Source organism: Artibeus jamaicensis, unplaced genomic scaffold, assembly GCF_021234435.1.
Source record: "Artibeus jamaicensis isolate MK-2021 breed Jamaican fruit bat unplaced genomic scaffold, CSHL_Jam_final scaffold_1964, whole genome shotgun sequence".
Lineage (NCBI taxonomy): Eukaryota > Metazoa > Chordata > Mammalia > Chiroptera > Phyllostomidae > Artibeus > Artibeus jamaicensis.
The window spans coordinates 4772051-4798452 of NW_026522030.1; the positions used below are offsets into that span (position 1 = coordinate 4772051).

General features: G+C 49.2%; 1 protein-coding gene across 2 annotated transcripts in view; it reads left to right on the forward strand.

Annotated features, from left to right (window-relative positions):
- The window catches only part of ASTN2 (astrotactin 2), an 817144-nt gene that overhangs the window by 464384 nt on the left and 326358 nt on the right, over positions 1-26402 (forward strand). For both annotated transcript variants that reach the window (XM_037154714.2, XM_037154715.2), the window contains exon 11: positions 5147-5297. In XM_037154714.2, coding sequence (XP_037010609.2) covers positions 5147-5297 — 151 coding nt within the window. The remainder of the gene's footprint in view (positions 1-5146; positions 5298-26402) is intronic.

Consider the following 26402-nt stretch of genomic DNA (forward strand, 5'->3'; position numbering starts at 1 on the left):
GTAACCCCTTATGTGCTATGAAGGCAGAACCGAGTAGTTGGGACAGGCACTGTAAGGCTGGCAAAGCCTGAGGCGTTTGCTTTGGATTCCTGCAGAGAAAAGCGTGCTGACCTCTGCTTCTCCCAGGGTGTGTTAGGTACCTAATGAACTTGCCTCCTCTCAAATGAAGCAGTGGCTCCCTCATGGTCCTTTTTCTGAGACGTTACAGACCTTGTAAATGCCACCCTGTGACCTCAGAGTCTGGAGTTGGAAGGGCTGGTGCAGACTAGGAACACTGGAATGCGAACCCAGGGCCTGGGGTTTCTGTCCTGACTGCCCTACTGTGTGAGCCTGAGGACTTCCCTCTGAGCTGTGAGCAGTGGATGAGACAGCATCTCCCCTCCCACCCACCCAAAATTCCTGTCCACCTGGAACCTCAGAATGTGACCTTATGTCAAAATACGATCTTTGCGGATATAATTAAGATGAGGTTGTATTGGGTCAGGGTGGTGGCTCACCTACGGATGGTGTCACTGAAAGAAGAGGAGACACATGCACAAAGGCCATGTGACGGACGGTGGAGGCAGGAATCAGCGTGATGCAGCTACAAGCCTGGGAATGCCAGGGGTTGCCAAGAGCCACGGGAAGCTATGGAAAGGCAAGGGGGAATTCTCCTGGGAGCCTGCAGGAGAAGCATGGCTCTGCCAACACCTCGATTTTGACTTCCAGCCGGCAGCACCTGGAAGGAATAAATTTCTGTTGTTGGAAGCCACCCAGTTTGTGGTGGTAATTATGGTAGCTGTAGGAGACAGACTATGTTTCCCCCTTAATTCCAATGTGGAGTGAGGCCACTGTGGCAGGCACACAGGCTAGGGGACAGCGCTGGGACATATGCTGCCAAGGTGGCCCAGACCCTGCCCTTCTGGTCATCTTCCTCTAAGACACAGGGCCTGGACACAGATTGTCCAGCTTTCCTCTAATAAAAGCTCTGACTTGCCCAAAGGCCCAGAGCACGCTGGACAAATGTAACCTTGGCTCGCAAAAAGCTTGGGACCTGTTGCCAGGCAGACTTGCATGCACACCTGCTGCTTACCTGTGTGAACCAGGACAAGTGGCATAACTCCCCTTGATACAGTGTCTCTAGCTACACAGTGAGAGTGGAAATGTGTTCCTCATAGTGCTGTGGACACAGTCAAAGGAGATGGCACAGGACCACACCTCCCACAGTTCCCCGCACAAAGCAGGTGCTCCGGAAATCATAGATGATGGAGGTGACATTGGCAATGATGTGGTTTCTGGCAGAGTGAGGAATCTCACCTAGGCCTCCCTGTTACCCCAGTACCGTTCCCCTGATCCCTTTGTCCCCTGTGATTGGGTGAGACAGCTCTAAGCTCCAACGGACTGTGAGCCCTGCACTCGGCAGCCAGAATGAACGACTGGGCCCTGTGTTAAGAAAATGCCAGGGTCTGCCTGAGTTCCTTCTCTCCCTTTTGCCCAGACACAGTTTCCCCAGGCTGACACAGCCACTTCTCAGACAGTAACGGCCGCTGTGGCGGGTCTTTGTGTTGGAAATAATATTCCCCTCATGAAACTGATGTTTCTGCAGAATCAATCCTTTTAATGGCTAACAGCCTCCTTATGTGTACGTATTGTTATTTATGTACAACCTGAGTGGTTTCCAGGTTCCACCGGAAGGTGTCATTTGTTTTTTCTTGTTTTTCTCTTCTTTCATTTCTCTCAGGGGTTCTCTGTCTCTTCTCTCAGTGTCTCTCTGTGTTCTTTTCCACTCAGGCGGAGTTTTTAGCTTCACTTTCATTCTCTGTCTTTTCGTTTCCTCCCCCCACCCTCTCTCCTCTCCCTCTTGCCTCCTCCTCTGCACATGCGCACATCTGCTCCATTTACCTTCGTGTCTCCTCCTTTCGGAATCCATGTATTTCTTTGGTTTGTCCCTGGCTGTCTTTCTCCTAATCTAGCTTTTATTTTTGTCTGTCTTGTCACACACTTTCTCTGCCTCCATTGTCCTCTCTTTTAATCTTTATATGATACTCCTCTGGCTCTCTCTGGCTCTCTTTGTCTATCCATCCATATCTATCTATCTCTCTATCTATCCATCCGAATAACCATTTATCCATCCTTCCATGAGTTCATTCATCCACCCACCTGTCCACTCACCCACATACCCGTTCATTCATTCAGCCTATCCACCCACCCATTCATCCATCCTTCCACCCATCCTCTTCTGGATGACTGCTTTTCTGCATCTTAGTTTCTCTTCTTTCTTCCTGCAGCTCCTATACATGTTTATCTCTTTTCTCATTATTCCACTTTCAAGATTGTCTCTCCCTCTGTGTTTATCCCCTCCTCTCCCTTGTCACGTATTCTTCTTCCTCAAAGGATATTAATATTTTGGTAGCCTTAATGTGGTCTCAGGACCCTCCACTCTTTCCATGATTCAACAGTGACAAGTCTTCCAATGCCTTCAGTGCAGGAACTATTCATTCTTCCCGTCCAAAGACCTGTAGCCCTGACCTCACTCTGTACAAAGTTAGGAAGCAAGGGATAATTTAGCAGCCCTCCCAGCATCTTCTCCTTTGTCCCTATACTACAGCCCTGAGCATGGAGCCTCTAGAACAGGGGCCCGGAGGTGGGGCTGGGCAGGGAGTGTCCTGTTGCAGAGACTTGGTAAAACTGCTAATCAGTGGAGACTGCATCCATGCTTTCTGACATTTTCTTCGTTTTATTTGAAAAACACTTCCTTAGTACAAGTTCTTACCAGGCTTTGTGCTGGGGGCTCAAGAGGGATGAGTAAATCCTGAACCCTTCACTCCAGAAGTTTACAGTGTCTAGCAAACTGTAGAGCTGATGATTAAGACCAATAAGATAACAGAATAAACAATGTTCTCAAAGGGAGAAGGGATCAATTCTGGTGGGGGAAGGAGAGGAGGCTTCACCGAGGAGGTTGCAGGTAGTGAGCAAGCTCTGGGGAGGTAAGCTTTGCCCATTGTCGCTGCTGCATCCCCAGGATCTAGAAGAGCTGTGACACACAGCAAGCTCTCAAAAAGCCGTGCAATGCATGAGTGAGTGAGTGAATGAATGAACAAATGAGTGAATGAATTGGAACGGTTCTGAAGGGTTCTGAGGAATTTGTCAGGGAAGCAAGTTAGAGATGAGCATTTGAGACAGAACAGCATGATTTAAGGATCCAGAGGGGAAGGTGCACACCGCACTCAGATCTCCCCTTCAGAGCCGACCAACTCATCCCCAGATCATGGCCGATGGCCCACAGCAGTGTCCCTTACTGGGCACCATGGCTTTCAGCCACAGGGAACCACCTCAAGTGGAGATACCCACTTCCAGGTGGCCACCCTTGACCAGTGACTAGCTGACATGGTGATGCGGTGTCCTGGATCCCTTGCCTCCACTAGGGACATCTCTAAAGGGCCATCCCAGTTCCTCCAAAGCTCCCTCAGGACCTACACAGCTGAGGCTTATGACCTACACAGCATCAACGGCATTGCAGGGCAACCTCTCCCTTGCCCAATCCTGCCTTGCTTCCTTCCTCCAAGTGTATCCCAGAGGGCTCCTTGAGAATCCCCTTCTCTGCAACTCTGTTTCAGGGCAGTTTCCAGGGAACCTGACCTAAGATTGGGTATTTAGGGAATGAGAAGAGGCCTGTGGCTAACAGATAAAGAATATGAACATAGGGTAAATGTAGCTGAACGAGCAGGCAGAGACCAGATTATAGAGGACCTTGAGAGCCAAGGAAACTCATCTAGATTTTCTTCTATAAGTAATGGAGAGCTGTTCATCAATGGGGTGTCTAACTCGAGCTGGAATTAACAAGGTCACTGGTGGTCAGTATGGAAGATGGGGTAGAAGGCAGTAAGATTGGAGACAGAAAATGAGCTAGGAGACCAAAACCCGGAGCTCTGAGCCTGAGGGGGAAAAGAATGGGAGAAGGAGTGAAGGGTGGTCCAGAGACATCACCAGTAGTACTCACTGACCTCTTCTTGCTACATGTACACATGGGCATCTCCCCCTTACACAATTCTGGATCCCGTGAGTCACATGTCACAGAGGGGCACATGTCTCTTCTCACTGCCCGTGGTGCCCCTTTAATATCTTCTGCAACTGTGGCCACCTTGGCTATTCCAGTGCTAGACTATTCCTTCTATGGACCTTTCTCAGGAAAACGGACTCTAGTAACTTCCATCTGTATCTTTTATCTGGTCGAATTTTGAAGATCCGTGAATCCTGGAGTCTGGTCCAGTTGTGTCTCTTGGGAACCTCACTGGGAGGTTCCGATCGTGAGTTTGCCTGGCATCCGATGACCTTTCCACCCAGTCCTGATGGTGTCATTTGCATGCAGCGTGTAGGGAGCTATGGTCAGACAGCCCTGTGTTTGCATCTTGGCTCTTTAGACGTTGTGTCATTTGGGGTAAGTCCCACACCTATCAGTTTATAGCCACAAAGTCAGAAGAGGAGGAATATGCTTGTTTTGGAGAGTGACTGTGGGGAGGTCTAAGTCTGTGGAAACACAAATGGTGCCGGGTGAGAGTCGGGCAGCGGGACGAGCTCCGTTTAGACTCAGACGGAGCTTGGCACAGACTTCCATTCGGCCGAGTTACAAGTGGGCGGCCTTCAGCGAGGCGCCTCTTCACCTTTCTGAGCCACAGTTCCCGTACTGGTCAAAATTATGAAGATTAATTAAATAAAGGATGGAGCCCTGGTCAGGTGGCTCAGCTGGTTGGAGCATCATCCTGTACAACAAAAGTTTGCAGGTTGACTCCCTGGTCAGGGCACATACCTAGGTTGTGGGTTCGATCCTCAGTCAGGACACGACCAATGGATGTTTCTCTCAGATCAGTGTTTCTCTCGCTCCCTTCTCCTCTCTAGAATCAATGAGTGTATCCTTGGGTGAGAATTAAAAGGAAAGGAAATAAAGGGCGTAAAGTTCCAAGTATAATCTTATTTATCACTAGATACACATCAGATAATAAACCTATTGAAATTTTTTGTTTTTTCTCCCCATCTTGTTAAATATATTTTCTTGATTATAAATGCAATAAATGACAGTATCACATGTAATGAACCCCCATTTGATTTTTTTTGAAAACTCTCATGATCCCGATATCTCTGGGGTTTAACCGTCCCCTTTCTCTCCAAGGGAAGAAGCGATGCTGTCCACATACTTTGAAACCATCAACGATCTGCTGTCCTCCTTTGGGCCAGTTCGGGACTGCTCTCGGAACAATGGCGGCTGCACTCGGAACTTCAAGTGCGTGTCTGACCGCCAGGTGGACTCCTCGGGATGTGTGGTAAGTGCCCTTGACTCGGGAACATGGCGCTAGCAGCCCAAGGAGACAAGGCTGCTTGCTGGGGGCCCCTCCCTGCAAGGAGGCGCTGGTCCTGGAGGATCACACTGCTCCCCACCCCTACCACTGTGGCCTTCGGCACACCAGGCTACCTTGGTTTCCTCTCCGTAAAGCGGAGCAGTGAAACCTACCTTGTAGAATTGTTGAAAGAATGAAATAAGTTATTGGAACTTTAGTCCCTGGTGTGCAAAAGGTCCTTGAGTGCTCCCAGCAGGAAGCTTGCAGCTCATTTGGGAACCGGGAGGGTATGGCTGGTCTTACAGTAGCAGGAGGGGCTGCCAAGGCAGCATCCAGAAGAGGGAGTTCTCCACGAGACCTGGAGTGTTTAGAAGGCTTCCTAGGGATGCTGGTGCTGGAACTGGTTTCAGAAGAGGGGTCACTTCAGGAAAGGAGCAGGATGGCTGGAGTGTGCAGACAGTATGATTGATGAACCTGTTCGTGTGGAGCTTTAGCCTCTTCTGGGAGAAGTACACAGAGGAGGACATGTGTTGCCTGTGGAGGAGATGCCAAACTGGGTGGTTTTTCCCCCCCTGGGAATGACCTAGGGTGTGTATTTAAAATGCAGGCTTCATGATTCCACCCCACAAATTATGATTCTATAGAGGGTTGTGGGTCCCAGGAACCTGGCTTCGTTAACACTTTAATGACAATGCATATATACATGTGGGGGAGGCAGGGGGTGTGTTGGAAGCAGACTTGGGAAACATTGTCCCACAGGCTGCACTCCATAGTCTGGCATTCGGTGCCTCTCCATTCATTACACTGGAGCTGAATGGAGCCACCGGGAGGTCACACATGCCTGTTTACCGCCTCAGAGCCTTTGGTCAGGCCGGGTTTCTTTCTTTTTTTGTTTGCTTATTTGCTGTTTTCCTTCCTAACGTGAATTGCTCCCCCAGCCCATTAAGCAGGCAAGTGGACCACTTTCCTGATTCATGTCCTTTAGGGAGCCTTCTCCATCCCCTGCCTGGTGAAGCCGCCATGTTCTTCCAGTGGTTCTCAGTGCCCTCTGTACCTACGTATGTTATGTCACCTGGGGTCATTCACAGTGCAGCCTGGCTCTGTTCAAGTTTACCTCACCTGAGAAGCTGAGGGGGAACCCACAGAATCTGTGGGCCCAGCTCAGCACCCCAGTAGAACCCGTATCACTAAAGGAGGAAGAAAGAAAGGAGGGCAGCCACGGAGGGACGGGCCCAGGAGCGGGAGTTCCAGCTCCGCATTAGGCTCTGGGGAAGCGGGTTCTTAGGAGGCCAGCACGACAGCTGGGAGATAGGCAGCAGTCAGGAGACCAGTGCAGAGAAGCTCCTAGAGAGCGGGGTCATGCAGTGAAACTATACTTCAGACTCAGAGATCAATGTATCATCAGAAGTGGATGGGCAGTTGGAGATTTTATTGATTGGAATTCTTAGGATTGGAAGTGACAGAAACTCAATTCAAACTGGTTCAGGCAAAATGAGAAGATACACTGGCCCAGTGGTTGCCTAGCACAGCGGGACTGGCAGGCTCACGCGGCGTCGGGGGGAGCCCTCTCCTCCTCTGAGCTCGGCTTTCCTTGGCTAGTCACACCCTCTCCACTCAGTGAGTCCCGCAGGACGAGAACATCTCTTTCCCGGCTCCTCCTGAAGTCACAGATTCCATCTCAATGGGCCAACTTGGTTCTCAGGCCCGTCCCTGTACAAATCCTTCTGGTCACAGGGAAGGATGGGGCTCATCCCAGAACCAGTCATTTCTGGGGTTGGGCCAACTGGCAGCTGCACCCAGTATATGTGGCTGTGAGTTGGAGGAACTTGTGGACTCAGGGGAAGGTAGGATGCTGGCAACAGAAAAGGGAGCTGTGGGTGCGAGGTCAGTGTGCTGCAGCAGCTGTCTACCGCACAGGGTGGCAGCCCCCACCCTGTGTTTTGCCTGTTGGCAGAAGTGAGACGGGGGGGGGGGGGGGGGGGGGCCTTGCCCAGGTGGGCAGACAGCTCAAAGGGATGCCCCGAATCACTGGTGCGGTCTCCAAAGCATGAGGCTGATCTTTCCAAGAGAATTAAGTTGTCTGTCTCTTTTCCCTTTTTCCATCAGTTCTCTTTTCCTGAACTAATTAAGCTCCTTCTTGAGGATAGATGTCCCAAAAGAATAAAACCTCAGAACACAAAGATATGTGTGTATGTGTGCGTGTGCGTATGTGTGTGTGTGTGTAGGCAAGAAATGTCTCTTTTTCCCTCTCATTAATATAAACCAGAAAAACGAAGAGAAAGAGAGAAGAGAAGGAACTTTCAGTCCCTGGAGGTTAAGAGGAAATTCAACAGTCTGATGAGATTGTCAGAGACCTTCCTCTCTAGATTAAGGAGCTAATGTGAAAGCTGCAACTTCAGGGCTCGATGGATGTAAGGCAAGCTCTTCCCGCCACGACTTCAGGAGAGACAGATAAATACCAGTTTGACACTGAAATTTAAAACCTCTGCTGTTTCCCTCTGAGCTCTTCCTCATGCCTGCAAATAGAAACTTTTTCTTACACGTCCTTTTTCAATAAACTCCATATGGCAAAAAATAATAATACCTTCTATTTTTAGAACACTCGTAGAGTTCTCCAGGCATAGGCACGTCTACGCCTAATAACTAACTTGTCTTCACAACAAACCTGGGCAGCAGTTTCCCTCCTCAGTGTGGCAAGCAGACTGACTTTTCGAGGTTTCACCACAAGGTGGCAGAGTGGAGGTCCAAGAACTGGTCTTCCGCAGTATTCCTTGTGGCAAAGGCACTTTGGTGTTCTCTCCTGGGGAGCTGAAAGGAGAGGGCAGCCAAGAACATTAGAAGGAAGGCTGGTCTGGGTGAACCGGGCGTAAACCCTGACTTGGTCCTTGGGCAGCTTTAAAATCCATGTAGACTCATTCATTAGTCTCAATTTATTAAGCCTTTAAAAAGGAAGGCATTGCTCTGGAACTCACAGGTCTTCTGAATAATCAAAGTGTGTGGCTGCGAATGATCTGGGTCTGACAAAGTGCTGTCCACGTGTGAGATGATGGGGCCACGGTTACTGATGTTTCTGTCTGCTGGATACGGGATTTGGGGCCACACCCTCCAGGAACACAGCGTTTTGGATGTTTTTAATGTTTCTGCAACTGGATTTCATTCCATTCTGCTCCATCCGTGGGTGGTGCTTAATTCTAGTCGGTTTACATCCTCTGCCTCCTACTTCTTTCCGAACATGTAAGCCCAGGGGGAGGGCTGTATGCCGAAGGCACGGCAGTACGGGCATGATTGGGGGTGGACCATCCCTTGTCAGTGCTCGTGCCTGCTGACTCATCTGGCCCTGGTCCATCAACCACTCTTTCCTTCAGGTATATGCCAGGACCACTCTGTTCCCATGTGATTTATTAGTGTGTGGTCCATTCCAGCATCCATCGCCCTGTTCTGCTCTTCCCTACCACAGGCCATTTGAGTCCAGCTGGCTCTGTTCCTCAGGTAGCTCTTCCACCTCACCGGGAGCGTGAGGAACGTCCAACAGCTCTTCTTACACCACCCGAGGCCATGAGGAGCAGAGGGGAGTTGGCTGAAGCCCTCTTGACCCAGGCAGGCCACGAGGCCATGTGTGTAGGTGGCTGCTTTTATGCCAGGGAAGAGCACACGATCACACTTGCCACCCATGAACCGCTCCCTGGGAGGAGAGGCACGGACTCCCTTTGCCTTCAGATCCCACCTGATTTTCGGTCACCCCCACCCTCTTCTCTGCCCAGTGGGAATAGAGCCTGTTCACTAGCATTTACTAGGTCATCTTGTCTGACTTCCCACATTCCTCTCTGCCCCGACTCAAATGACCCTGGTAGGTGGGCAGAGGCTACTTCTCTAACAGACCATGGATTCTTTCGTCTTTTATTATTATCATTATCATCATTATTATTCCTTCCAGTTCAACCTCAACTTCTGAAACCCAGAATATAAAAAAAAAAGAGACTTCTCTCTTGGTGTTCAGGGTGTGCTGTGCTAACCTCCCCCTGAGACAGTGTGGTCCTTAGTGTGCTGGTGCCCAAATCAGGGAGGGTCACAGGGTATGTGACGGGCAGACTAATGGCTCCCCCAAGGATGTCCACATCCTGATGCCTGCAAGCTGTGAACATGTCGAAGGGGAGATTCAATGCACATACAAATGACCAGGCTGGACCCCCCCCCCCATAAGAGTCCTTATTGCATGTGGAAGATAGAGAGGCTGAGGAGTTCAGAGTGATACTGCATGCACTAGCTTGGGAGGTGGAGGAAGGGGGTACAGCTAGGGAAGCCTCTGAGTTAAAGGCCAGGAAATGGACCCCCCCATGCAGTCTCCAGAAAAGGAATGCAGCCCTGTGGACACCTACATTTCAGCCCAGGGCCTGTAGAACTGGCACATGATAAATTTGGGCTGTTTTAAACCAGCAATTTCTGGTACTTTGTTACAACAGCAACAGAAAGCTGGTGCAGGGCGAATGATGCTATGGAAAGGGAGGTGTGATCCAGGAGATACTATATAAAGAATTATCCTGTTACTTTGGTGTTCAGTTAGCTCTGGGGAGACACTCACCTCCTGACCAGGGATGGAGGGAGTAACAATGAATGAACAACCGAAGTGGGAGGGAGACTCGTGTTCACCCTCAGTGCACTGAAGAGTAACAAATTGGTATCTATTAGGAACACATAAATCCGACAAATGTAATTATACAAATATAATTATGTTAGCGAGGTGGTTTGAAGAACAAGCTATGTTTCCGTTTCTTGTGGGTGGCGGTATAAACAGTGCAAAATTTTAATCAAGGTAGAGGACAAAACCCAAGAAAACTAACGGCAAGCGTTTAATCACGCTGTTATGTGGAGGACACTTCCACCTTCCCTGAGTTGCTGCTGCCCCTGAAGCATTTCACTCAAGCTGTTCCTCTGTGTTGTCCTGGTTTTCCCAGCTCAGGAAGAGGTCCTTTGATGGACTCAGCCCCTTTTGAAACAAATGTCAATTCGCAGTTCACTCTTATGTTCCAGTGATCTGTTGTTGCATAACAAACTGCCCCCTAATTCAGTGGCTCAAAACAACTATTTTGTTTTACTCACAGTTTCGTGTGCTCAGCAGGGTGGTGTGTCTGTGATCCAGGAGAGGGGGTTGGGGGGTATCCGAGACTGGAAGATTTGCTTGGAAAAGAGCCCCTTCCCTTGCCTGTCTGGTGCTGGGGCTGGGAGAGCAGGCGGTGGCTGACCCTGCCCGGAAGACCCTGTGTTCTAGGTCACCCCTGGGGGTTGTTGACTAGAGCCCATGCCCGTAGCCTCTCTGCTGGGCTTGGATTTCTCACACCAGGAGGCTGGATTTGCAAACGAATCACCCCCAGATTGAGTGTTCCAAGAGCCGCAGCAGAAGCTGCAAGGCTTCTCAGCACCGGGTTTCAGAAGTCCCAGAGCATCATTTCTCCTATGTTCTATCAGTCAAACCAGTCCTTAAGTTCAGCCCCACTTCAAGGGGAGGGACCAATACATCACCTGTCCGTAAAAGGAGTAGCCAGGATGGTGTGGCCACCTTCACTCACTTACCAATAGTGTGAATTCACAGACCAGGGCTGCCACAACAGGAGGGGACCCAGAGAACTTCTAACCAGACCAGCACCTCTACTTTATACAGAGAGAAAAGCAAAGGCCTAGGAAGATGCAGGAATCACCCAAGTGCATGTAGGAAGCAGAGGCAGAATCAAGCTCTGATCCTAAGAGTCCTTCCTCCTAGTGGTGCCCTCCTACCGTGTTGTAGCATCTGCTTTGCCGCCCCCACAGTGCACGGACCTAACTGAGCAGCGCGCTTGCATCCAGGACTGTGAACGGGACAAAGACAAGAGCCCTGCCTTGTTATATAAGCTAGTTCACAAAACAAGAAGCCCTCCGGCAGAGCTACATTTGTGACCTTGAACAAATTCACTCGGTATTTCCCCACAAGAACATCTAATAGGGCTGATGCGAGTAGCAGGGAAAAGGGAGGTGGTGATAGGAAAGACCTGGCACTCATTAAGCACCAACTGTATGCCAATTTCCTTATGTTCATGGCAGCGAAAGCTTGTAACTATACTCCTCAATGGGTATCATTATATCCATTTTACAAAAGAGAAAAGCTGGTAATAGAAGAGCAATCATCCACATAGTGACTTTGCTGGGCATGACTCTAAGTGCATTGCTTATTTTAGCCAATTTAATTCTCACAGTCATCCTAGGAGCTAGGTTTATGACCGTCTCCACTTTATACGTGAGAAAAAGGAAACTGTCTGGTGGAAAAGGAGGGAATGTGAAGAAGCACCAAGGAAGGGGGGACAACGTGAGGCAGTCCAGGGTCTTCAGAGAAAGTTAAGGCAGAGGGAGGCGCAGAGGTTGCAGGCTGGTCAGATCCTAGTGACAGTATCTTTGGGGACGCGGGGGAGTCTGCTGTCATTTCTGGCCCTGCCTCTGGATTCCACACCAACCCCTCTCTGCTCCCTCCAGCCCCTACAAGTTGTCCAGCCATATCCTCACCGCTTCTTCCCCCTCTTTTTTCTGTTTGACCTCAAATGCCATCTGGCCTCTAACATAGTAGGAGGACCCCTAGGACCCCTAACTGCCCTGAGATGTTGAAATGCAACAAAAAAATGCTGCCTTTCGAAAAGTGAAGATGAAGAAAGATAGGAATTTTCATTCATTAGGGGTCAGGCACCTCTGGGCACTGCTCAGCAGGAGGGAAAAACTGGAGTCTGGTTCAGTCAAGAAGCAAGAGGCTGCTTCCCTCCATTCCACGTCTTCCCCTCTTCAAGGACTTAATTGGGCTCTAATTAAGGAAACAAAACTCGGGGCTGGGGGAGATATGCCCGGACAGGCGCAGAGTGAGGAGTGACGGTGGAGCACAGCCCAGGCACTGCCGACCAGGGAAGCCCAACCCCGTCCCTCTGCCTGGCATCTGGCCCTCCCAGGCAGGTGGCGCAGGGCTGAGCCTCAGTGGGTCCAGCCCCTGGGAAGTGGTTCTTTCTCTCCAGAAACAGACTCAAAGCTTAGTCCATCCCCGCAAATCAGTGACGGGGTGCGATGGATTCACAGTACAACCAGGGCAGGTTTTGCCGGAGTCAAAATAGGACTGACGTTTGCCACACTTTTCTTCCAAAATTTATATATGTATTTCTAGAAATAAACAAAGGCAGGAGGCAAATCATCCTTAGGGGAACTCAGTGTCTACTCTTGGTTTGGGAATCAGTATTCGAAGGTGAGACAATTCCCGTGTGGTGTCTTTGTGAAGTTGCTCTCTGATCAGACAGGGAATTCTCTCTGCACCTTCATCAGTGATACTAGTCCTGCTACTTGTATTCACAGCATTAGTGAGCTGATGCTATTGATAAACAAATCAATGCTACCAATACTATCAATATAGTATTATTGATGGAGACAGTAGTTTCCTAATGCTGTTACATGCCAGACCCTGGGATAAATGCTTGAAAACAGCTTCCCCTTGAATCCTCACAGCTGCCTTATGAGATGGGCACTATTATCACTCCAACGTTGTCCGTGAGGAAGGAGATTCAGAAAGGGCGAGAAACTTGCCCAAGTCCAACCAGCCAGGTAGAGGCGGAGGAGGTATTCTTTTAACCCCTTGGGTGGCAACTCCCAGAGGGTAAGGGGTCTCAGCAGGACGCAGCCAATGTCCCTAGTGTTGGGGACCACGGAGGGAGGGGCATTTCCTTCTCTCCACCCTCCTTCACTGTCCAGGGTTCCTCCTGTCTCCGCTGCAACCGAGAATCTGGAGAAAGATGAAAGAATGGGGGGGTGGGGTCAGAAAATGGAAACTGTGCCGCTGACACAAGGCTCCAACTTTGGGGGTGAAAAGGGAGTTTTCCCTCCACTGGGAATTCTGAATTTACATCTTTTTCTTTTTTCTTTTTAAAAAAATTTCCAACAGAGCCTTCCTCCCTTCCAGGAAAGGGGAGGAGGGGGAGGGGTGGGCTTCCCAAGATGGTAATAGGTGGCGTTCTCATAAAGCCTATGCACCCTTTAGTGACATTGCACATTTTGTTCTCTGGGTGACAGGGGAAGCCTTCTTTATTCCTCTCACCCCCGTCATTTTCTCTCTTTGGGACTCGGATTTGCTGGGTGCGATGGTATTTCTGGTAAGCTGGTTTGATTGTGTGGAAGTCACTATCGGTTCTAGTCAGGGAGCAGGCCCCCCCCCCCGCCCCCCCAGAGGGGAAGATTTTCACCCTCTGATTCCTGGAGAATGGCGTGGTGTGTAGGAAAGACGCCCCCTAGAGGCGGGGATAGGCGCTGCCGTCATGGTTCTGTCTCCTGCTGGCTGCAAGCCTGGGCTGGATCACTGGGCGGAAAGTGTCAGCCACTTCTGTAGACGGTACCCTGGAACTAGAGCAGCAGTTTGGGGACCAGCCTTGGGAGGGTTCAAAGTCTCTTTCAGTTCCTGTAATCTATGATCTTGTGAATATACAGGGTCTGGCAGAAGTAAGGCCTGCTGAGTGTGGTTGGTAGGGTAATAATATGGGTGTAATAATTTATACTTTTAATTTGAGCATTTCACCTACGATGTCATATGGTGTGCTTGAGTGCGATATTGTTATATTACAGAATTTGCACTGGACCCTATATATTCCCCAAGGGCAGAAGTTCTAACATTAAAAGGGCCTTAGGGCAGAAGCAGCAGCCTGGGGCTTACCTTATTGGCTGGTGGAAAAGTAAATCTACAGGGGGAAAACTCTCCATCCCTGTTGTAATCATCTCTGGCGTGACCCTTGACGTCTTACTTGTATTTCATACACTTGCCTCAAACACCTCCCAGCTTTGGAAAGGTGCCCCTGTGAGACAATGCAGTTCCTCCCGCCATTGCCTTCACCTACAGGGGGCCAGCGCTCTGTTGAAGAGCACAGTGTCTGGCCTTGGAGAAGCCTGGGCCCAGAACTTACTCTGTCATTTACCAGCCACATGGCTTTGGGACAAATCACTTAAGGCCTCTGAGTCTCTGGTTCCTGTTGAGTAAAATGGGGATAATAATGCCTGACAAACTGCTATTAGGACTGACTGAGATAATGCATGCATAATGGGCTGGCCCCCTGCCCTAAGTAGACAGGCAACACGGCAGCTGTTATTATGTGATACTTCATGCAGGGATCGTGATGGTGGCAGCGGCAGTGAGGAGAGCTGAAATCATCAGAGTGCTCGTTGCGTTCGCAGCCCCGAGATGGGTCTCGCTGTTATCCCTGTTCTTACAAATGGGGAAACTGAGGCAGAGAGAACTTAAGTAACTCACCAAGGTTCACGTAGTTGTGAAGTTCTAGAGTGGGGACTGTAAAGCAAACACCCAAAGCCAGAACCCTTATTCTTAACCAGGGCAAAGTCTTCATAACATCATCTGGAGTCAGGGTCTACTATTCCGTGGAGGGAAACACACCACTGTAGACTTTGTCTTACCGATGGCATTTTGAGTATTTCCAACTCTAGTCTATTATAAACAAGGCTGCCGCGAGCAGAAGGCTCTTTCTGTGCTTTGAGTTAATTAGTTAGAATAGAAGTCTACAAGGACAGTTTTCAAATTGCACTGTAGTTTCTCGATTGGGGGAAGGTGTTGGATGGGATTTTGTTTTAAAAGAGAAGCCACATTGCTTCTGGCGTTCCAGATGATCTTCGTTTGAGGGTGCAGGTGTTCTTTCAGGATGCCGTTCAAGGGCAGGCTAAGGAGTTTGGCTAAATGGATCCCTGGGCAGAGAAGGAAGAAAATAAAAGTAGTTCTTTAGGGTGGAGAGCCTGGCGACATGTGCAAGACGCACGTGAGAGAGTCCAAAGGCAGAGGGTCAGCTCGGAGCAGGGTAGAGGCGGCGGCTGGGCTGTCGTCTCCTTGGCGATGGGAGGGGGTCAGAAACCGTGCCTGAAAAGTCCGCGGTGGGTGTGCCGGAGGGCCCGGGAAGACAGAATCCATTGCTGTTGGAGTGCCAACGATGAGACGCATTTTTCCTCGCCTTTTTTTGTTGCTCAGTAACCCACACTCATTGTAACATAAAACAAATTCAAACACTGCTGAAATGTACAAACCAAGTTTCTCTTTCTCTACCACTCACGTCAGAGATAACTTTGTCACACTCTGGTCTATATATATCTTCCTATACATTTCCCCCCTCTGCATATGCAAATATAAATAAGAATTTATTTATGTAAGTTTAAAAATGGAAGCATAAAAATCATACAGTAGTGGGTTGTGCAGGCAACTTTCTATATCAGAAGTGCATGTCTTTATACATGCTTTTCAAAGAGCACTTCCCTTTTTTTAAGACAACTGACTCCCTGACTTAATCCTAACAGTATATAAATGTTTTTCCTTATGTAAAAAATAAAGATGAGCAAATTGAATCTAAAAGCACAAGAACTAAGCGTGGCTTGAGCCCAGGTGGCCTCAATTCTAGTCAAGGACTCACTGCTTTGTACAGCGTAGCGTCATTTTATCTTTCCTCATTGTTCTTCTATTTTTTTATCACGGGTCTTGGAGCACCTGGATGAGAAATGATATCGTCGTCATCATCATTATTAATTTGAACATATATCCTCTTCCTTCTGTTTTCCAGTTGCTTATGGACTCTGCTTTAATAAGCCTTCCCCTACCAGCTAGACATCCTTGGAGACCATAGAAGTTTTCCGAGGCTGGCAGTTAGTTTGGGGCACAGGTGGAAAGAATAACTGGGCTCTCACTGCCAGCCATGATCTTGGAAACTTTTAGCCTTGAGGTAGAAAACAGTGAAACAGTCTCAAAACACTTACCAGTCTCTCTCCTCACTGAGAAAATAACACCTGGACAGAATGATACGTGTTCCTAGGGAGGTTGGCTAATTAGGATTCTGGTCCAGGGGAGAGGACAGACTTGGCTGTGAAATGGAGTGGGTTCAAATCCCTGTCCCTGGGAAGCTGTGTAGCCCTGGGCAAATCGCTGAATGTATTTGAGCCTCTGTTACCTTGTCCATAAACCGGGAAGTATGCCCACAAGGGAAGCATTGTTGGCTAAGCCCAGTGCCAATAGTCGGGCACCAGCTGGACTCAGTTCCTTAACCCCCTTTTCAAGGGCCAGTTGCTATTGGATAGGGAGGAGCTTGGTGACCCAGGAAACATGGGATCCTTTTCTGGCTTTCAGTGATCTTTAAGGATTTCCTTCACCATCATTGAAGGGAGAGGTGATTTTAGGAGCCCACCATCCTGGGGATCATATGAGTTCTTGGTACTAAAGGGACCCCGTGACTGACTCTGGCTGGGCGGCTCAGCTGGTTGGAGCATCATCTCAAATACCAAAGGGCTGCTTGCAGGTTTGATCCCCAGTCAGGGCGAATACCTAGGTTGCAGGTTCAGTCTCCACTTATTGCACATGTGGGAGGCAACCGATGGATGTTTATCACATCAATGTCTCTCTCTCTCTACACACACGTATATGCATGTATATGTGTGCACACATATGCATGCATGCACACACGTGCACGTGAGCGCATATGTGTATATATGCATACATGTGCGACTGGTATGTGTGTGGGTGCATGCGTGCACATGTATGTGTGCATATATGTATACATGTGTGTGTTTAGCTTCCCTTTCTCTCTCTCTAAAATAATCAATAAGCATCTCCTCAGGTGAACTTGATTCTCTTTGGGGCTGCCTCCTTCCCCTTCATAGCCCATAAATCAAACCTGTGCTTGCATCCTTAGAGGGAAGACTGAGAAGATCAGCCTGTGTGGCGGCCAGTAGGACTTCACCTGCTCCGCCCTTTCCCCGGGGAGCTGTTCCTTCCCGCACAGTAACCCTTAGGCAAAGACAGGGTTCTCCATATGGTGGAATTTCAAGCAGGAGTGTTGTCACCAACCTCCGTGATTTTGTCATTGCCTTGTTTAGATAATGAGGCACTTCAACTAAAAACATATTTGTTTCAATTTTAAGATTATAATATGCACTATAAGACTGTTTAGAATGCAGAGAGGAAATGAAGAAAAATGTGATACCCAGTAACACCGCCTCCAGTAACCACCACCAACATATTGATATTTACTCTTAGTAGATTTTCCACAGGATCCACATTTAGCAATATTATTGCGAAATATACATATAGAAAATGTGTAAAATATTGCAGCCAGTTTCATCAATAGAAGATAAGTGTGGCACATGTGACCATCACCTCGGTGAAGGATTAGAACTCTGCCTGCGTTGGAGAAGCTCACCCAGCACGGTGTCTCCAGTCCCCACTGTAGCCCCTTCTTCCCCTGCAGAAGTGGCCGCAGCCCAGACTTTTACACTAATCACGTCCCTTATCTTTCCTTCATAGTTTCCCCACTTATGTCCACATAGGACATTTTTCTTTTATCTTGGTGGTGGGTTCTACTGAACTCAGCACATCCCACTAAACTAGAAAAAACTGATCTCCACTGGTTGAAACAAAAATTGGTGAGCAGTTGGTCTGCAGTTTCATTTAAATTTGAGCTGCATTCAGAGTGCAGCTCTAAGCTCCTACTGCGTGTTGGACACTCTGTGAGGCCCCAAAGTTGTAGCTGTGCACTTTGTCCAGGCCAACGGAAAACTTAAACTCTATCTACCTGAGGAAAACGGCGTTTCCGACCCTGCCTCCGTGAAGTGCACACAGATGCCGTCCTTGGGCACAGACACGGGATGGACCCTCCTGTGGATTCGCTCTGGTACCGAGTCTGGCCTAAGCCACTGCCTCCCATCCTTTGAATCACGGGCACCCACACGAGCATATTATTTATTTTCTTCCAGCTGGTCCCAAACCTTGCGGGCTTTTTCTACGGCACATTTTTAAATGTTACATCCTGAGTTCATTCTGGGTGAGAGGAAAACCTTTCAGGCAGGGGATGGGGGTAGAAAGAGAAATAGAATAAATGTCTCTGGAGATGCGGCTGAGTGGCACTTGGATCTTGGATCCGCACAGCACCCCAGCCCAGTGGTATCGCTGTCCTCATACTGCGAGTGTGACGGGAAGTGGTGTGTGCCCGGTGTCACTCAGGTCTGGACTGGCAGCGTCGGGTCGGAACCCAGGGCTGAAAGACTCCAGTAACCTCGAAGGAAAGGCTAAGAGCTCTGGTCCGGGGCAGGCAGGCTTCTCAGAGCACAGGTTCCTGTCGCACTAATTGATGGCACTGGCAATGACATATCGATGTTCTCGTGTATACAACAGCACCTGGAAATCGGCTGCTGGGAGAGTTCAGAGGGATGGCGTGCACTCTTCTCAGTATCTGGCTGATATCTCATCTCAGTAAATGGCAGAGAGAGGATGTCAGACAGGATGCTGGGGAGGCGTTGAAAGCAAAGATGGGAAGCACACTGCCCTGGGTGGGACTGGAGGGTGAGCACTCGGCTGTGGGTGGCAGGGAGTGGAGAGGGTCAGGGCTGGTGCTGAATTCTCTGCCCACTTCTATCCACGTCAGACTTGAGGAACCTGGGGGTTCGACATAAATGGCATGTTTCTATTCAGGGCTAGACTTTTTTCTTCTTGTTCTTTCTCTTAAATTGCTCTCTGCAGCAAGAAAAAAAAAAGTATGCGAACCGCCTAAAATTACACTCTACATGCGCTGGATAAATATATACCGTCAGAAGCATATGTTCAATGGCTGCTGCTCCATGCTTTGCAAAGCCAGCTAGCTTATAGAATCATTTCTCACGCAGAGTCCAGCAACCGATGGGGAGGCGTGGTACGAGGACCCAGCCTCAAGCTGCAAATTAAGTTTTTTGCTGCAAAGGGGAGGGGAGGGGGACCAGCAGTGGAACCCAGAAGGTAACGAGAAGTCCACACTTCTGAGGAGCATCCTAGCACCTACACCATCAGGCTGCGGTTAATATTCTGGGTTAATATTCTGAGTTAATATTCATACCACATTTAGAACAGTGCCTGGCACATGCTAAGCACTGTTAAGTGTTAGCTATTATTGTTATTAATGAGCTATACAAAGCCTATTTATTATCATCACCAGACAGTTATTGAATAGACATTCTTCAGGACTGCTGGCAGATTTGCTCGGGCAAGTGTTCCCTGGTCTCCCTTCTCTCAGCCCTCGGTGCTTATTTGTACCATATAAAACACTTCAAGGTCAGTAACAAGGTTCTTGCTTACCTTTCTCCCTGTGCCCACACCCCTCTTTGGGGTAGATGCTCCGTGAGGGCTGGGGCTAAGGCTTCCCAAATTTGGTGACCTAGAGGACAGTTGGCTTTGATGAAGCAGTTGCTGGACAAATGCCTGCTCCACACAGGGTCCTGGGGAGCTCCAGAGAGACTTGCTGAAGGCGTGGTGACTTGCACCAGAAGGGTACCCAGCCATGTAAAGAGGCCGTGGGGATGGCGTGTAAGCTGCATTCTCAGTCACTCCCCTAGAGCAGCAGTCCCCAAACTTTTTTTGCCGCCAGGGACAGGTTTTTCATGGATGGGGTTGGGGGGACAGGAGGCAAAGCATAGATGAGCTTCACTGGCAGCCTGGTTCCCCACATGCCACAGGCTGCTACCAGTCCACGGCCCAGGGGTTGGGGACCCCTGCTCTCTGCGTGGTTCCCCAGCTCAGGTGCCACCTACTACCAGAATCTGCCACCTGACCTCCCTTGGAATTCTGCCAGCCTCTTGCAGAGAATCATGGGCTATGTGAGCTGTAAGGCCCCGAGAGAGCAGCTGCCACCTTCCTCATCAAACAGATGAGAAGACAGAGGGCCAAAGAAGGGAAGGGAAGTGCCCAAAGTAGGACTTGTAGCCTGTGTCTCCTAATGTCCTGAGTCCTCTAATGGGGAAGGCTGGTGACCATGTATCCACAGAGCTAGCCATGAACACCGTGCATGTGTGCAAACCCAGCCGTGCATGTCAGCACAGTTGCATGTCAGCACTATTCTTGAGTATAAGCCATCTTGAACTATGGCTTTCCTCCCTCTCGGGGTTTACCCAACTTCTTCGTTAGCTCTAGATTCTCCTGGAGAGCAGGGACCACCACACATCCTACAACTTTCTGTCTGCACAGGACAGGGGCAGTGTGGTGTGGGAGAGGGACCGTGGGTTTGGAGTCAGACACACCATGGTTACACCCCGGCTCTAGTCCTTAAAAGCTGAGGGATGTGGGAAAGGCACCTCTGGTCTCGAGGCTGTCTCCACTTCTGCAAGGTTGGGCTAACAGGAGCAAGCTCACAGAATTGTAGGCCTTCACCAGTGGAATAAGGAAGACACCTAGTTTAGTGTCTGGCCCCCGGTAGGTGCTCAGAGCATTTGAGTTTCCTTTCTTGCGTCTTCAGCGTGTGTTGAATGCTGCCCAGATGGCTGGCATATGGGGAGGATAGCTTGTTGGTATTTCACTGGAACTCAAGCCAGAACTAAGCAATGCCACCAGACATTTTATTACGTTCCAAAAATATTCGCCCTGCATTAAATATTGAGTGGCAATAATCGCAATAGCTGAACCTTCATAACGATAGACGGTTTACCATGTACCAGGTGCTCTGCTAGGGACATCATCAAGTGTCTAATTCTTTTTCCCCCATAGCAATTCTGAGTGGGTGTAATTGGACTCATTTTGTATTGAAAAAATTGAGGCTCTGGGGTTAATGAAGTGACTGGCTAACATGACACAGCTAGTCGGTGGCAAAGCCAGGTCAGACTCAAGCCCAGGCTTGCCTGACCCCCAGGGCCAACCTCAGGTGACTCCCTGCTGGGTGCTGGGCACTGGGATGGTGCAGAGGAGAGGGAGCTGTGTGTTACACTCTCCTGCAGTAGCTCAGGGACTCGCAGGAAGACACTCTGTGAACCAGAAACCAGCCCTCCTGCTAGAGGGGTAATTAACAAGAAAGGGAAGGAAAAAACCATGCTTGCTGATTCTGGGAATCAAAAGGAGGTAGGAGCTTCCACACAAGGGTTCTTTGTCCTGTCTCAGAGGGAGCTGAGTGTCCCCAGCACCTCACTGACAATCTGGGAACCTTGACCGTAGTCGTAATGAGCCTCTCCCTTGTTCTGTGACCTTAGGCAGGGGGGATGGAAGTGAATTCCACACAAGATGTAACTGGGGGGCAGCTCCCCCAGGTTACAGCACCTGCGTAAAACGAGGCAGCTATGTACTATGAGTCCATTTTAAAATGAGGAAACCAAGATCAGAAAGGTGTGTGACTTGCCCATTGTGGCAGCTAGGAAATCACAGTATCTGCACTGGAATCCATTTCTCTCTCTCTCCTCAGCACCCCTCTGCTTCTGAAAGTCAGGATAGGATCTGTAGACAGGGCTCTTTGAGCTACAGATTGTACAATATACAGGGATCTTTTAGAAGATGAAGGCGGACCAGCGAAAGGCAGAGCGCGGGCAGAGGTACTGGGGTTGGACCCAGGCACTGCTGGGTGTTTGCCTGGGTGATTGCCAGAGCCAGGTGGAGGAACAAGTGAGGCCGGGGGGCTTGGGCTGTGTCTGGGATCTCCCCTCGGGGCTGGAGTAAGGGTCTGCCTTCTCCACTTGAGGCCCCAGGCCCCTGGTGTGGCCCGCAGCTGCAGCCAGACCAGCATTACCAGGGTTTATTGATCCCTTAATCCTTTTTTGCATGCCCACCCCTCCCCTCCCTGTGAGCATCACAGCCCAGCACAAATTGAGTGGCAGCTGAATTGGCATGAGTTGATTAAAACTCCTAGTAATAACGAGCTCTTGACTGTTCTGGTTGTCCAAATCAATGTCGGCAATAACGGACAGGCTCCACAGGCCTGTTGACAGATTGAGGCTGAGGAGAGAGAGGGTGGGGGACTGCGGACTGGCAGGGCCTTCTCTGCTCACCCCCATTCCCGGAAGTACTGCAGAGGCCACCCGAGACAAGCAGAGGCTGATCATCTCAGACTCTAATCAAAGGGATGGTGCACACGAAAGGGCTAGCAAAGAAAGCTAGCCCTTTCTTAGCTTGTGTGGTCCTTAGCAAGTAACCTTGACTGTGCAACTGGTGTCACATAGAGGTGCCTCTGAGTATTGTTGTGAGAATTCAGAGATAACACATGGAAAAATATTCAGCACATGGTAGGTGCTCAAGAAATATCCATTTCATTGCCTTCCTTGCTTCCTTCCTTTTCTTCCCAAGATGCTCTATCTGACCTGTGTGTGTCCAAGACCATCCTGCCAGCAGTCTGTCTGAGTCCCCTCGTGACCCATCACAGTGACCTTCCCCCAGGGTTTTTAGAATCCTTGTGTAGCCCTGGCCAGCCTGAACCACAGGTGACATTACAGCCTCACTTCCATTTGGGTCTAATGAAAGGGCACCTCACTGACCATCTGGGAACCTTGACCGTAGTCGTAATGAGCCTCTCCCTTGTTGTGTGACCTTAGGCAGGGGGGATGGAAGTGAATTCCACCCAAGATGTAACTGGGGGGCAGCTCCACCAGGTTACAGCACCTGCATAAGAGCTTGGGGGAAATTGGTTCCATGATATGGGGCCACACCTGCCCAGACTCACAAGTAAACTTGGAATAATACAGGAATGCTGGCAGGTGTAACTGATTGTAGGAGGAGTCAAATAGGGGTGCAGAGGAAGACTGGTGTGGGGATTTAAACTTAGACGCAGCAGCCATGATGGGAATCACCACACGACTTGGGCAGAGGTTGGGACCACGCAGCTTTGGGGTGCTCCCTTTTGCCACATGCCTTAGGCAGCAAGAGAGACTTTGCCTGGAAGAAAGGGGGTGAAAGGACTCTTGCTGGTGGGCCATGAGAAGGTGCCACATGGCTTTGGATTAACTGGAGATCCTGGTGGCAACACAGCTGATGGTGCCAGGAGCCTGAATCATGGACTTCTATTTCTTTCCTGAGATGTGGTACTCCAGGCTGGGCAGAGGGAGAAGGAAGGACTGTGAGCATCTGTGGGTATCCTAAAAGACTTTAATATTTTAACGAAGACATTGGGTCACTACTTTAAGTCTGTATAGCTTTAAATAAACATTTCCTTTCTTTTTCGCAAATCTCTGGCATTGAGAGATGTCTTTCTTCTGGTGGTGGACATAACGAACCTAGTGGGGGGGTCTTTTCAGTAATAGTATATCATACCGCCCCCCCCCCGGCCCTGTTCTGTAACAGTTTCATACCCTGTGACTTCTGGCTTTTCCCAAAACTAAAATCACCTTTGAAAGAAAAGAGATTTCAGACCATCGATGATTTCAGAAAATACAACAGGCAGCTGATAGTGATGGGGAGAACTGTGTGAGGTCCCAAGGTGCCTACTTCAAAAGAGACTTGAGGCATCATTGTCCTATGTACAGTGTTTCTTGTAAATATCTCTCTTTTTCACGTTACATGACTGAACAGACCTCGTATTCCTCCTACCCTCTGCACGTATCCAGTCTACTCCCTTTGCTCCTGAATGTATTTCCTATTGGGGGGCGGGAACAGGGGGAGGTCAGGATGTAACAAAGTATCCATGACAGCAGGGATCATTTTTTGAGGCCCTGCCATTGTGCTAGGCACATGTCTGGTTGGGAATCTAGTCTGAGTCTCCCACAAGCCCCAGAAAGTAGGAGTTCCTCTCTCCAGTGTAGAGATATGGAAACTGAGGCTCAGAGAAGGAAGGTAGGAAGTGAGCCGACTCCCCTCCCAGTTTGTGGGGTCCCATGTGGCTGCCAGTGAGCTAGGCCTTTCGTTCACGTCTGATCTCACCTTTGCGGCAAAGTGTCGCTTCATCTTTAGCATGATCTCTGAGGCAGCGCTAGGAGGCAGGATTGTTCGTAGACAGTGCTGTTATTCCACCTGCATTGGTGATGAGAGAACTCAGATGCTTGCTGAGTCCTTAGAGGAGGACAAGCCTGTGCCCATAATTAAGTTTAGAGGCATCCTTGTGATTTGCTAAGGCACGCTCAATTAATTCAAAGGAAATGCTGTAGAGCTACTTCTCCCCTTCTCACGAGTCATAGTTGCTTTGACAAATACCCAGCAGCTCAGTTGTCCAATTCCTTCATTTTATAATAAAGGAAACAGGCTCCAGAGAGTGGGGTGTGCTTGCCTGAAGCCACCCAGTTAGTCAGAGATGAGGCCACCAGAACTGGAACCCAGCTGCCGGGAGACCCGTTCCTGTGCATTTACTGAGGGCTTGCTGGGACCTGGCTTCTTACCTCCAGCATCCATTAGCCTGCCACACCTGCTTTGAGGACGGTTTTGTCATTTTCCAATTCTTCCAGATGGAGAAACTGAGGCTCAGAGATACTAAGTGACTAGCTCAGAACGAGCCAGTAAGAGACTGGGCTCAAGGCTGGCGTTCTTTCTATTACCCCACCCTACCCCTCAGGCCCAAGATGACAGAGCATGTCCACACTAATGTCCCCCAGGGCCCTGTGAGAGGGGATGGGCTCTTCTCTAGTGCCTCAGGAAATCCTCCAAGCCTCAGAATTTGTTTTTCTTTCTGCTCAGAACAGCTGGCCCACCTTCTAGACCTGGGGGCGGAGTGGTAGAACAGCTTATTACAAAATGTGCACTTGGAGCAATTTGCATTCTGTGATTAATGAACATTAAAATGCATAATTACAAACAGAAACAAATGGCTTGGTGCTGATGAGAAGTGGGGCTGGGAAAGAGGCAGAGCAGGCTCAGGGGATGGAGAAGGAGGCCGGGGGAGGGCCAACCAGTGACAGGAACAGCTGGGAATCCTCCAGGCCTGAAGGTTTAGGGACCCAGGCCCAGGGTCTGCCTGTGGGTCCCTGTCTGAGCTGGAAGCAGAATGGGAATTGTGAAGCCCTGGGACCCTGCTGACCAGGGTTAGACTCTCCCCACCCCCAACCCCAGCACTTACTGTAAAACCTGCAGGCAAAGGAGCAACCCTCCAAGGAGTGGGGTCCTTATCAGATAGGCCAGCCCCTCTTTTCTGCCAGCTCCTGGTCCCGCAGGGCCTGCCTCCCAGGGCTCCTTTTATGAGCTCTGAAAAAGTGCTTACAGATCATTGAATTCACTAACCAGTAATCTCTTTAAAGTAGCAAATCAAATCACTTCACTCCTCTGCCAGCAACCCTCCAGTGCCTTCCAGCTGTACTTGGAATAAACTCAAGATGCCTTCTCATGACAGAAGTCAGGTGAGGGGTGGAGGGAAGGGTGGTTGGCAACTTCTTCGTCTAAGGACCAAGTAGTAAATATTTTAGGCATTGAAAGTCACATGTGGTCTTGCTGTTGTTGTTTGTTTGTTTGTTTGTTTGTTTGTTTGGGGGTGTTTTGGTCTTATATTTTTTCTTAGAGAAACACAAAACTTTAAAAATGTAAGAAAACATTCTTAGCTCTAGGGCTGTACAAAAACAGGCTGTGGGGAAGTAGATATATTTCCTCTATTCTTCATATAAACTAGAAGAAATACATTTAGAATATAAATACTAGATGTATTTCCTCTATTCTTCCTCTATGGTTCATATAAACCCTGTAGGTTATGTGTAAAACCCTGTAGGTTATGTGTAAAACAAACATAGGACTGTGAAAAGTGGAGGAAAGAAGGCAGACCAGCCAGGGATTGGGGGACCCAAAGAAGGATATAGTGGTCAGTGTCTTGGATTTTCTTTTTCTCTCATTTGTCCCAAATTTGGAGTTGAAGGAGGCAGGCACTCAAAAAACAAACAAACAAACAAACAAACAAAACAGTACATGAAGAACAAAACAAAATGAAAAAATACAACACTTCTAAAAGCCGGGTCTTTTCAGTCAAAGAATCATAAACAGGGCAGCCTAACAAGGCAGAATTGCTTTAGACAATACCATTCTACTCCAGCTAAAGATCACAGGAAAACAACAAAAACCTAACCCCTGTTAACAAAGGCCAGATGGGAGCTAGACTACCATCCTTCCAAGGCTGTAATGACACAGTCCTCCCTTCTCAGCCATCCCCTGTCCCTGCGGGGGAGATATCAGAGAATCCTAGTGAGGAGGCAGGACTTGAATCCTCACTGAGAGGTAATGAGCAGTCCCCACACCCCCATCCCAAGTTCAGCCAGCGTCATTGAAAATTACGTGGAGAGCCTGGAGTTTCACCCTAACCTGCAGCAATGAGGCCTCCTTCCTCTCCCCACTGGGGTGGTGTCACAGAAGGCCTAGGTGAAAGTGAGGACAGTGGACCAGTGATC